This window comes from Polypterus senegalus, chromosome 6 (genome assembly GCF_016835505.1).
Source record: "Polypterus senegalus isolate Bchr_013 chromosome 6, ASM1683550v1, whole genome shotgun sequence".
Classification (NCBI taxonomy): Eukaryota; Metazoa; Chordata; class Cladistia; order Polypteriformes; family Polypteridae; genus Polypterus; species Polypterus senegalus.
The window spans coordinates 179,065,691-179,078,198 of record NC_053159.1 but is presented as its reverse complement, the minus strand read 5'-3'; the positions used below and the strand labels follow the sequence as shown (position 1 = coordinate 179,078,198).

At 42.5% G+C, this 12,508-nt stretch overlaps 1 protein-coding gene across 1 annotated transcript in view; it reads left to right on the top strand.

Annotated features, from left to right (window-relative positions):
* Nucleotides 1-12,508, top strand: part of LOC120530679 (dynein heavy chain 11, axonemal-like) — a 645,801-nt gene that overhangs the window by 545,635 nt on the left and 87,658 nt on the right. The window contains 2 exon segments of the mRNA XM_039755100.1: nucleotides 366-514; nucleotides 8,207-8,334. Of these exon segments, the coding sequence (XP_039611034.1) occupies nucleotides 366-514; nucleotides 8,207-8,334 (277 nt within the window).

The window sequence follows — 12,508 nt, the reverse complement described above, 5'->3', positions numbered from 1 at the left end:
CACACCAGGGTCCTCCCTACATGGAGGCTGCATGGTCTCCCCATGTCTCTGTGGGTTTCCTCTGGGTGCACCGCTCTCATCCCACAGTCCAAAGACATGCAGGTTAGATGGAGTAGTGATCTTAAATTAGCCCTCGTGTGTGGCTGGTGTGTGTGTGTGTGTGTGTGTTCGCCATACGATGGACCTGCTCCCTGTCCAGAGTTTATTCCTGCCTTGCGCCCTATGCTAGCTGGGATAGGCTCCAGCAGACCCCTGTGACCCTTATTCAGGACTAGGCAGGTTAGAAAATGACTGACTGAATGCAAAGCACTGATACCTTTTGACAAATGTTGTGTGGATCCCAACTATTAATTTTATTTTTCCAGAAATTTTGTCGAAGAGAAACTGGGAGCCAAGTATACTGAAGTACGCAAAACAGAGTTTGCCAAGTCCTTCAAAGAGAGTGGCCCAGCATCTCCGGTCTTCTTCATCTTGTCTCCAGGAGTGGATCCTCTGAAAGATGTGGAATCTCTCGGTAATGCTTATGAGAACAAAGTGTTCACTAAAGCTTAGTGTGTACCTTGATACCGTGTTTGTCAGCTGTGTGCCCCTCTGTTTTCTTATTTTTGGAAATCTCTAGAATGAGGGGCAGCTTTGAAAGTCATCTGGTGAAACTGACAATGTTCCACCCACCCTCCCCTCCTTATTTTCTATACATTGCCTTGGATTCCTGTAAGTCTAATCATTTTCCTCTGATGATGATTCCTGGTAGGAGTTGAAAGCTTAGGAATAAAATTTAGGAGTGGTCTCCCCTCGACTTTCTCGTATACTCAAATATGGGGATGGATATTTGAGGAGTAAACCGCAAGACAATGATTATATTTTTATATTATGTACATTAATGAACCATCAACAATAAATCAAATTAATAATATATTGAACAATTATTATAAAAGTAAAGTTGAATAGATCGGACTCTGCAGCTGCATGAATAAAAGGTAAAGTACCACTTCCGGTTAACAGAAATAGCCCGAAAGTTGATAGAAATTTACATTTTGTACCTAATATTTGTATGCAAAATTTGGTTGACCTAAGTGAAAACGCACTCAGGTTATTGTTTGTACACTCACACACTCACACACACACAGACACACAGAAATAATTCCAAAAATGGTATTTTCTGACTCAAGGAAGTCTAAAACATCGAGATTCATCAAAATCTCCAAATCAAATTTTTGGATGATTACAATACTTTCCTTACGAGAAAGTAAATCGGACTTGGGGAGATCTAAAACGTGAAGGTTCATCAAAATCTCGAGGTCGAATTTTTGAACGATTCCAATACTTTCCCTATACTTCATATACGAGAAAGTAAAAAACTATTCTAAGCTACTTGATGTATTTGCTCCCTTTGTGGATTTTCAGCACCATATTACATACAGCAGTGCTTTTCAACCGCCAGTCCACAGACCAGGCCCTGCCTGTCAGAAATTTTCTGCCAGTCCGTGAAAGAGTTATTGCCGCTTCTACGCCTGGTTCACGTAGTGGAGTGAAAGCAGGATAGTGCTGCCTAGGGCGATGACTGTAGGTGGCAGTGTGTAGGGATGTCCGCCAAGGAGCTACAGACAAGGCATGTTCATTCTTTTGATGACAGTACAGTGGTATCTCGGAACACAAAATTGATCTGTTCCATAAGGCTGGGTGAGTTTCGATTTGGTTGAGTTTCAAATCAAATTTTCCCATAAGAAATAATGTAAATAGGATCGCTCTGTTCCAGACCCCCAAATGATTGCTTATTTATACCTTCTTCTTGTATCGGCTGCTCCCGTTAAGGGTTGCCACAGCGGATCATCTTCTTCCATATCATTCTGTCCTCGTCATCTTGTTCTGTTACACCCATCACCTTCATGTCCTCTCTCACCACATCCATAAACCTTCGCTTAGGCCTTCCTCTTTTCTTCTTCCCTGGCAGCTCTATCCTTAGCATCCTTCACCCAATATACCCAGCATCTCTCCTCTGCACATGTCCAAACCAACACAATCTCGCCTCTCTGACTTTGTCTCCCAATCATCCAACTTGAGCTGACCCTCTAATGTCCTCATTTCTAATCCTGTCCATCCTCGTCATCCCCAATGCAAATCTTAGCATCTGTAACTCTGCCACCTACAGCTCTGTCTCCTGTACCACCGTCTCCAGCCCATATAACATAGCTGGTCTCACTACCGTCCTGTAGACCTTCCCTTTCACTGTTGCTGATACCCGTCTGTCACAAATCACTCCTGACACTCTTCTCCACCCACTTCACCCTGCCTGCACTCTTCTACACTTCTCTTCCACAATCCCCATTACTCTGTACTGTTGATCCCAAGTATTTAAACTCATCCACCTTTGCCAACTCTACTCCCTTCATCCTCACCATTCTACTGAACTCCCTCTCATTTGTACACACGTATTCTGTCTTGGTGGTCCTACTGACCTTCATTCCTCTCCTCTCTACAGCATATCTTGACGTATACAACTAATGATAAAAATCATTTTAAAACCATAGAAATCGATGTACAAAACAGAGAAACACATAAAACAAATAGAAATGACAATTTAACAGCACCTTTAATTACGTCTTTATTTTTCAAAAATGTTCTTATCGACTTGGCCATCCCAAACTCTTCCGCAAGAGTCGACATACGTGAACCACTTTCATGCTTCGTTATTATTTCCTTTTTTTAACTCAATTGTAACATGTACAAGCTTCCTCTTTGCTTTGCTACTCTCACTGCTAACTTTCTTAGGGGCCTTGGTAATTACTTTCAACAGGAAAAAAAACAAACCAAACTAACAGGAGATCTGCGGCGATACTGAGGCCGAGTCATAGGTACATACGGCGTACGTAGGCCTGTTTGGCTGTGTCTCGGCTCCTCACAGCCACATCTTGATCCATAGAAGTTTTAGCAGGACGTCGGCGTTCTTAGTTTGGTCATTGTTCGTGTTTGGGGGCAAAAAAAAAAAAAATGAACAACCCATTCATGTTCTGAATTGTTTGAGTCTGGAGACGTTCGTATTCCCATGTTTTGCTCGCCTGTCGACAATGCATTCATATTGTTTGCAAATACTTTGGTCTGGTATTTCAAAAAGTGAGTTGTTTCTCGTGTCATTATGCTGTAAAATTTTAAACCCTACAAAATAGAAACAGAACAACAATATCACCTTTTAACCTTCTTTAAAAGTGAAAACAATAGTCAGAAGTAAAGTAGTGATGACACTGAAAGTAAGCTTCAAGTTTAATACTTCAGAATGTACGACAGAAACCAAAAAAAAAGAAAAGGAAACTTTGTTAGGCATTACGATAAGCAGTACTTAAAGCTTGCTTTTCACTGTAGCAACTGGCAGTGAATTATCGCCATCTCTTAACTATTACATTGTTAGTCTTATTTGCTACTAGATATTATACACCCGGGGGAGTAAATGCGAACATTAATTCTTTTTTTTTTTTTTTTCATTTTTATTACTATTTAATTTAATATTGTTTCTTTGTATCAGTATGCTGCTGCTGGATTATGTGAATTTCCCCTTGGGATTAATAAAGTATCTATCTATCTATTTGGGCGAGGAGACTTTTTCAGTCCCATCACTGTTAAAAACCAAACAGAGAAACCAGATAGATAGATAGATAGATATGTAAGGCACTATATAATACATAGATAAATAGATAGATAGATAGATATGAATGGCACTATATAATAGATAGATAGATAGATAGATATGAAAGGCACTATATAATAGATAAATAGATATGAAAGGCACTATATAATACATAGATGGATAGATAGATAGATAGACAGATAGATAGATAGATAGATATGTAAGGCACTATATAATAGATAGATAGATAGACAGATAGATACTTTGTTAATCCCAAGGGGAAATTCACATACTGATAAAAAACAATATTAAATTAAAGAGTGATAAAAATGCAGGTATAACAGACAATAACTTTGTATAATGTTAACGTTTACCCCCCCCCGGGTGGAATTGAAGAGTCGCATAGTGTGGGGTCTCCTCAGTCTGTCAGTGGAGCAGGACGGTGACAGCAGTCTGTCGCTGAAGCTGCACCTCTGTCTGGAGATGATCCTGTTCAGTGGATTCTCCACGATTGACAGGAGTCTGCTCAGCGCCCGTCGCTCTCTCAGGGATGTCAAACTGTCCCGCTCCATGCCTACAATAGAGCCTGCCTTTCTCACCAGTTTGTCCAGGCGTGAGGTGTCCCTCTTCTTTATGCTGCCTCCCCAGCACACCACCGCTGGCAGCACAACTGTTTTCTATACAATAGAAATGAGATACACGTGTGTTGCATGCAGGAAGCTGTTGCGTTTGCTACATCCGGTTCCATCCGCTACGTCCTGTTCACTTATAACCTTATGGAACTTCAGACGTACAGTATATGCAGTCGGACTTTGTCCAAACAGATGCTGTGTGTCACATACTTGTACGTCTATCCCTTTGGTGACCAAGGCACAAATATTAAGATTTGAAATACGATATGAAAGAAAGGAAACAGTATATTTAGCTTGCTTTAAAGTGTCCCTTTCACTCCTAATGTACGTTGCAATATCATCATTTTCAACAAACACACAAATGAAAAGAAACCATTGGAGCAGTACAGTTCTTCAGTTCTTTACAAACTGCCTGCAGTAGGGGCCTGAGTTGCCTCAAAAGCTTGTATATTGTAATCTGTTCAGTTAGCCAGTAAAAGGGGTCATTTTGCTTGACTTCTCATTGCATCCATAATGACTAACATGGTGCAACACCCTACTACTTCAGTGGCATCTATAATGATTCCATCTTTCAGCCCCACTGACTACTATGTGAGCAAGCACCAAGAATTTGAACTTGATACGTGCCGCTGCAGGGAGCGAGTGTAGTAATCAGCAGAGAGGAGGGATGTGTGCCTGACTCAGCTGGTTGAACACATTTTGAAACTTCTGCAGTGTCCTGGTGACACTTGTAGGTGCTTCTCCAGCAGGGAGTTACAGTAGTTCAGACCTGGATCAGCAGTTGTGCTGCATATTCTGTCAGATATGTATGGTCTGATCTTGTGGATGTTATACAGAGCAAATCTGCCAGACCGAAAGACTGTAGCAACATGGTCACTGAAGGACAGCTGGTGTGACAGTTGTTAGCAATAATGAGTCAAGCTGAAGAGAAATGGGGTGTTGAATAGATTGACAATCTGGGATAACAAGAAGCTCTGTCTTTGCCAGGTTGAGCTGAAGATGATGCTCCTTCATCCATGTTGAAATGTCATTGAGTCATGTGGAGATGTGCGTGTTGTCCTCTGAAGGGAAGAACAGGTATAGCTGTGTATCATCAGCATAACATTGATAGGAATAACCATGGGACTGGATGATAGAACCTGGTGAGGAGGTGTATGGAGAGAAGAGGAGAGGAAAGGAGACTTGATGAGAGGAAAGGAGATGAGACGAGACAAGAGGAGAAGAAAGAAGAAGAGAAGAGAGGAGATGAGTGGAGAGGAGAGGAGAGGAGACAAGAGGAGAGGAGAATAGAGGATAGGAGACTAGACGAAAGGAGGCGAGTGGAGAGGAGATGAGAGGAGAGGAAAGGAGAGAAGAGGAGAGGAGAAGAAAGGACATGAGTGGAGAGGAGAATAGAGGAGAGGAGATGAGACGAGAGGAGAGGGCTCAACACCAATTCTTGGAGCACCCCACTGCTTGCCTGGTGTACCCTTGAAATATCTCCCCGTCAGGATCTGCCCCAAAGGTAGGACTCAAACAATCTGAAGGCAGTTCCAGTGATGCAAAGTTCATTAATAGAATCTGGCAGTGTTTGCGTTTTGTGCTGAGTTTCATTTTTGGTTTGATCGTTTCAGTGCTTCTCATTCTACCTCACAGTGATGCTTCCCATTTTAGCCCATTATGAGCTCTGAGTTGACATGTTCTCTCGGTTCTTCGTGCCTCTCTAACATGTTCATGCTAACTACAAGTTTTACCTCTTCAAACCTCAACTGTGTAGAGACAGCATCTCCAGAAATTTTTGTATTGTGAGGAGCCAGAAAGGCCAGGAGATGTCATGTCAGGGAGATCTGTGATGAGGGACAGGCAAAAGTCAGAACACAAAAGACTGAAAATAATCAGCAAGCAAAGCATGATGACAAATCGAAAGAGAAGTTAGGAACAGTAGGAAGTTGAAGACAAATGACATCTGCGTTAGGCCTACTTGATAGATAAACTTGTAATGATTTTCCCTAAACTCAAAGAAAGAAATGCTACATTGGCGATTAATTTGTTAAGTTCTCGTTAGCTCAGTAGACCTGGTTGTTCCCCAACTTCTCCTTCCAAAGCTTGATGTAAAGCAGTGAAAGGCAACCTTTTTCGAGTTGTCCAAAAATTTTCTTTCGCAGCGCACCTGAGGGACTGCCCATAAATAAAGTCGTGACGACACAATCTATGGACAATCGGCAATAAAAACAGTTAATTTTACAAGATTGAAAGACATTTTATTAATAAAGGAATCAAAGGATAAATCTTAAATTTAATTAATGTGAACGTTGAGATTGTTTTTCAGCACATATGAGATTGATGCGAGGATCAATCAAGACAGACGCGCATTTCCTTGTCAATCATTTGAAGTCTCTCGCGTTTCTTAGACTTCATTGCCATAAGTGTTCCGTTATCTTTTTCCAACATAAAATATTTTTTTTAAACATTATCTTTTTAATCAACCAAAAGTTCAAAAACATTAGCAATTTTAAATATTTTACAAACGTTTTCACGGCGCCCCTAGAAAATTCCACAGCGCACTGGTTGCCCAACAATGATGTAAAGCAAAGATAGAAAACAAAAACCACCCCCTATAATGTAAGTTCAAAAAAGAAAAGATTTGTGAGATCGTAGACACGAGAGTTCAAGACAGACCTGATTAGCAGGATACAAAATGGGGGTTTTTATGGTTGGTGCAGATGAGGTGAAGCCAGCAGAGTTGGAACTGAAAATGAGGTTAGCCAGTCCAGAACTGGACGTGAAGTCATCACGCCCGGAACAGGAAGTGATGTCATCGGAGCCAGGCAGAATTTCCTGTAACTGGTCTAATGAGGAAACATAGAAAGGGTTAGTGCACTCCGCCACCCTCTGGTCTGACGTGGAATTGCCGTCATTCAAGCCCTTTAGCTGCTTCTCATGTGCACGTTTGTGACAATATAGAGATATATTTTAGTGGAGCAATGACACACGTTTGGTTTACACAAAAGCATCAACTAAATAAAGTCACTTTTAGCTGCCCCTTGGGGAATGTCCCGCCCCCAATTACATAAACAACCCCCTCCAAAACACAACAAATCCCCACTTTTAACTATAAAGGATGGCCCATACCAACAATCCCCCAAATAAACATAAAACTCTCAATACGACCTTAAAGAACAAAAGACGTCCCCGATCAGGAAAGGCACATATATATACATAAATCTAAACAGAACACTCGAGACAGACGTATCTCCACACGTGTCCAGACTTAAGAGTCCAATGTTTAATTGTCCATGAGAGGAGGGGAAACATTAGAAGATGAAACATAGATTTGAAAGGACCGGAGGACAACTGAAGACGGCGCTATCCCGAAAGTGAAAGAAACTTTTTAATCTCACCCTCTGAAATTGGAAAACCAGGCGTATGGACAGTCTCTTAAAAAAAGTCGTGCAAGTGGCCATCTCATTAGACTTGTCCAAGCATCAGCAGGCGTGTCGTTTCTGCCTTTTCCCTCTGCATTGATAGCATCTCACTGCTTTCTTCAGCTTAGTTGAAACTGCCACACAGATCAGCCATTCCTCCTGATTACTTCTTCCATGTTGGTTTCATTTTGGTGGTCTGACCCTCCATTGGCTGCCAACCGGAGCAGTTTCTAATGGTCCTCCGCAGATCTCACCTAAGAAGGGCAATGCCGTCAACCACCGTGTTGCAGCTCACAGTCCTGAACTGCGAAAAGCTTCCCCCCAGGAAAAGTCGCACATCCCCAGAGCAATTTAAGAATGGAAGGAAAAAAGGGAATTATTTATTAAATTCTAAATGTGTGGAAATATTACAAAATTATTATGAAAATCAGTCATAGGACTAAGGGTGGTGGACATCATTGATGGGCATGGTGTGATGAGGGATTTTTAGCAAGCACTGCCTCTTTGTAAAGTGCGACATTTTCAGATGTGTTCTTTATGTTTCTAATTAGGTAAGAAACTGGGCTTCACCATCGACTTCGGAAAGCTTCATAATGTGTCCCTGGGTCAAGGTCAGGAGGCAGTAGCCGAGGTCGCCATGAAAAAGGCATCAAGATTGGGCCACTGGGTCATACTTCAGGTAAGAGTGCCAGCTGAATGTCCTTTTTACCAGTGGGTATTACAGCACCACTTGCCACGGGGGTTTCAATAAGGACCGTGGGCACCAGAAAAATATTTGCTCCATTGCTCCTCCATTGCTACCTGGCTTTACCAAGATAACGCTTGTCACTTAACTTGCTAGGTGGACTGCACACCCTCGAGAGAGCTGAAGATGTAACAGAAAAGTAAAATGAGTAGGAGGGTACACATTAGAGCATTAGAACAATCTGGACGAGAGCAGGTCATTTGGCCTAACAAAGCTCTCCTGTCCTACCCACTTAATTCTTCTAAAAAGAACACCAACTTGAGTTCTGCAGGTCCCTAAAGTCCTATTGTCTACCTCACTATTTGGTCCCTTATTCCAAGTGTCTGTGGTTCTTTGTGTAAAGAAAACTCCCTAATGTTTGTGTGAAGTTTACCCTTCACAAGTTTCCAGCTGTGTCCCGTGTTCTTGATGAACTCATTTTAAAGTCACCATCTCGATCCACTGGACTAATTCCCTTCATCATTTTAAACACCAGTCAGGTTTCCTCTTCATCTTCTTTTCCTTAAACTGTGAAGGCTCAGCTCTTTTAATCTTTCCTCCTAACTCATCCCCTGTAGCCCTGAATCAGCCTCGTCGCTCTTCTCTGGACCTTCTCTTGTGCTGCTATGTCCTTTTTGTAGCCTGGAGACCAAAACTGCACCCAGTACTCTAGATGAGGCCTCACCAGTGTGTTATAAAACTTGAGCAGAACCTCCTGTGACTTGTACTCCACACATCAAGGCGCTATATAACCTGACATTCTGTTAGCCTTCTTAATGGCTTCTGAATGTTTTCTGGAAGTTGATAGCGTTGAATCCACTACGACTCCTAAATCCTTCTCATGAGGTGTACTCTCGATTTTTAGATCTCACATTGTGTATTCAAACCTCACATTTTTACCTCCTACATGTAATTCTTTACATTTACTCACATCAAATTTCATCATCCACAAATCTGCCCAAGCCTGTCTGCTGTCCAAGTTCTTTTGTAATGATTTAATGGATTCCAAATTATCTGCCAGTCCACCTATTTTGTCATCATTTGCAAACTTAAGTATCTTGTTCCTTATATTTCTACCTAAATCATTTATATATTTATTTAAAATAGCAGCAGCCCAAGCACTGCCCCCTGCTGGTCACCACTCTTAACATCGGCCAATTCTAATGAGGTTCCTCTCACCATCACCCTCTGCTTCCCGTGTCTCAGCCAATTCTGCCCCCATGTACACAGTACACCCTGAACTCCCACTTCTTTTCTCATGTGGCGCCTTATCAAATGCTTTCTTAAAATCAAGATAAATAACCTCATCCTTACAGCGCTGCCAGCTTTGTGATAATAAGCCTTGTGGAGCAGGCAGATAATCGTATCCTCCACCCCAATCTTTGTCAGATAGGCAAAGTGCAGTGGGTCCAGGTAGTTTACCATAAGAGGACTCATGTAGTCCAGGCCCAGTCTCTCGCAGGTCTTCTTGATCTGGGATGTAAACACCTCTGGTTTGTAGCCATTAGGTAAAGAAGTGTCTGCCTTCTTTCGAACAGGAACAATGCAGGATGTTTTCGACAGCAGAGGTACTTTCTGAAGCCTTAGGGTCAGACTGAACAGCAGACAGACGACACCACAAAGTTGGTCAGCACAGGCCTTAAGAACTCGAGGACTGACACCATCTGGTCCTGCAGCGTTTCCTGTGTGTAACTTCTTTAGTTATGGACAGTCCACTCTGATGGTCAGAGGTGGACTTGTCACTGGCCATTCCAGCTGACGTGGTAGGAGTTGCTGTGGGGAGACTGGTCATTGTAAGAAGGTGGCAGTGGGAGGGAAAAATCTATTAAAAAATTGGTTCAGGGTATTAGCTTTGTCTACATCCCCTTCTAGCACCTCAGCCCTGGATTGGTCGAGTTCAGTAATTATACCCAATCCATTCCAGACATCCGTCATACCATTCTGAGTGAGTTTGTTTTCTATTTAAGCTTTGTAAGATTCCCTTCCTTTCCTTCACTTCACTCCTTCAAATACGTATGAAAAAATGGGGTTGACTTGACACAGAGGGGCAAAATTCAACAAAAAGAAGAGAATCCTTTGGGTGTACTCACACTAGCAATTTGTTCCGTGCCCAATCACATTTGTCCACGAGTAACCCCAAAAAGTCCAATTCATTTGACTAGTGTGAATGCACCGTACTAGTCCATCCGTACTGTGCCCCTTGTCCTCTTGGAAGAGGTGGGCCTGGGCACTGTTCAGTAGGATTCAGGAACACTGTGATCGCCAAACGTGCCCAAGCACAGAAAACAGACATGACGTCAATGATGTGACAAGTCAGATTTCATTCGATGCCATTTGAGTTTTCACAGGCTTTCATTTTCAACTTATAGATGAATGTGAATTGTAGTTGGCATGAAAAGCTGCAAATTCTTCCCTTAACATCATTTGCCTCCTGCTGTGGTGTGATATTTCGTATATAAGTTGGTAAATATTTTGTATGTCTTTATTTGTAACTTAGACATTAGTGTTATATCATTGATAAGAACAGCAATGGTTTGATGTTTCAGAATCCCGCCCACCAGTTGGTAGGACTGAGTCTTTGTCATTTTATGACAGGGTCTGGGTGGAGGGCCTAAAACCACTTTGGCAAGTGATTGACTCTCTGGTTTTGGGGGCAGGTGTGAAAGGTATTGTGTGCCCCCATTGGTCTGGAGTTTGGCTGTTTGTGATTGGTTTGAATCAGAGGCCATTCTGTTGCACGATGCCCTATTGGTGTTTAATGATTTAGACAAAGAATGTATAAATTGGGTTGCTTTACCCCTCCCTCTCTCTCTCACACCATCATGAAGACCACACTGAGAAGCACAACTCGGCAGCCATATTGAGCCAGGCATGCGGCCTGTTCTGAAGAGAGCTTAACTAGAGACATTTAAAGTACCTAGCAAGTCCGTGTGCCACCTGAAACTACACATTAACTTTTATCAGGTTGTAATGTTGCCAATATTCAAATGTACTTCACTTATTCTTATTATTTTACAAATATCATCAATAGTACATTATTTAAAGTTGTAACTTAACTTCTGCATGTCTTTTACTCTGTGTAATTGCCTGAGGTTATACATGTAGAAGTGAAGGTAGGGAGAAGTTACAAAGTACAGGGTGCGCACAAAGTCCGTATACCCCTATCTTTTGGAGGATTTTGAAAGCTAAAGGTTACCTCTTAGGAATCCAAAACATCTGCATGATCTCTGCACAGCCGAATGCGCCGCCAGGTTCCCCTGCTCATGTTCTGCAACATTTGCGGGGTGACTTTCTGGAACGCTGCGCGAACCGCATGTTTCAGATGATCACATGTGGTGGGTTATGCTCAATTTCTTCAAAGAAATGTGGATTTTCTTTTCCCCAGAAAAAACACACGTTTCGATTGCGGGAGATGCAATAAATTGCACACTCGTCACAGAACATAACCTTCTCAGCATTTGTTGGAAATTGGTGCAGCATCAGATCACACGCTTCCTGACGTCTGTCCAAGTCGGCATCTGATAACTCGTTAATGTGCAATGGACGGCAACATTTCATTTGCAAGTCCTGTTTGATGTGTTTTCGCTTTGTCGATTCCGCTATTCCCGACTCAGCAGCACGTTTGCGAGTGGATTTCATTGGGGATCGTTGGAAAGGCTCTGCCACATCTGCACACGTTTCGTGCCTTGTGGATGGTCTTCCACTTCGCAGCGCATCTCGGACGCTGCCCGTTGCAAAAGCCTTTTTCTCCCACTGCAACAACGTCCTCTTTGTCGGCGATGCCTTCCCAAAACACACAACAAAGTCATCCATGACATTTTTGATCGATTTCCCAGGAACAGGCCGCTCATGAACCCACACAGTGGCCACCAAGCGCTCTCGATTGTGAAAACACTTGTGTCACCCATCGCTTTGTCTTGAAACGATCGCCACGTTGTTGCGATTTCTTGAGCGGCAGCAGGTGGCAGCACCAGACATGATGTCGGAAACACACCTCGAAATACCGGGAAGACTTGGGCTGATGTCCACAGGAACCAAATTGTCATGGTTATTCCTGTAAATGCTCCTAAAGATAGGGGTATACGGACTTTGTGCGCACCTTGTACAATGCGTTATAAACTATGGGATT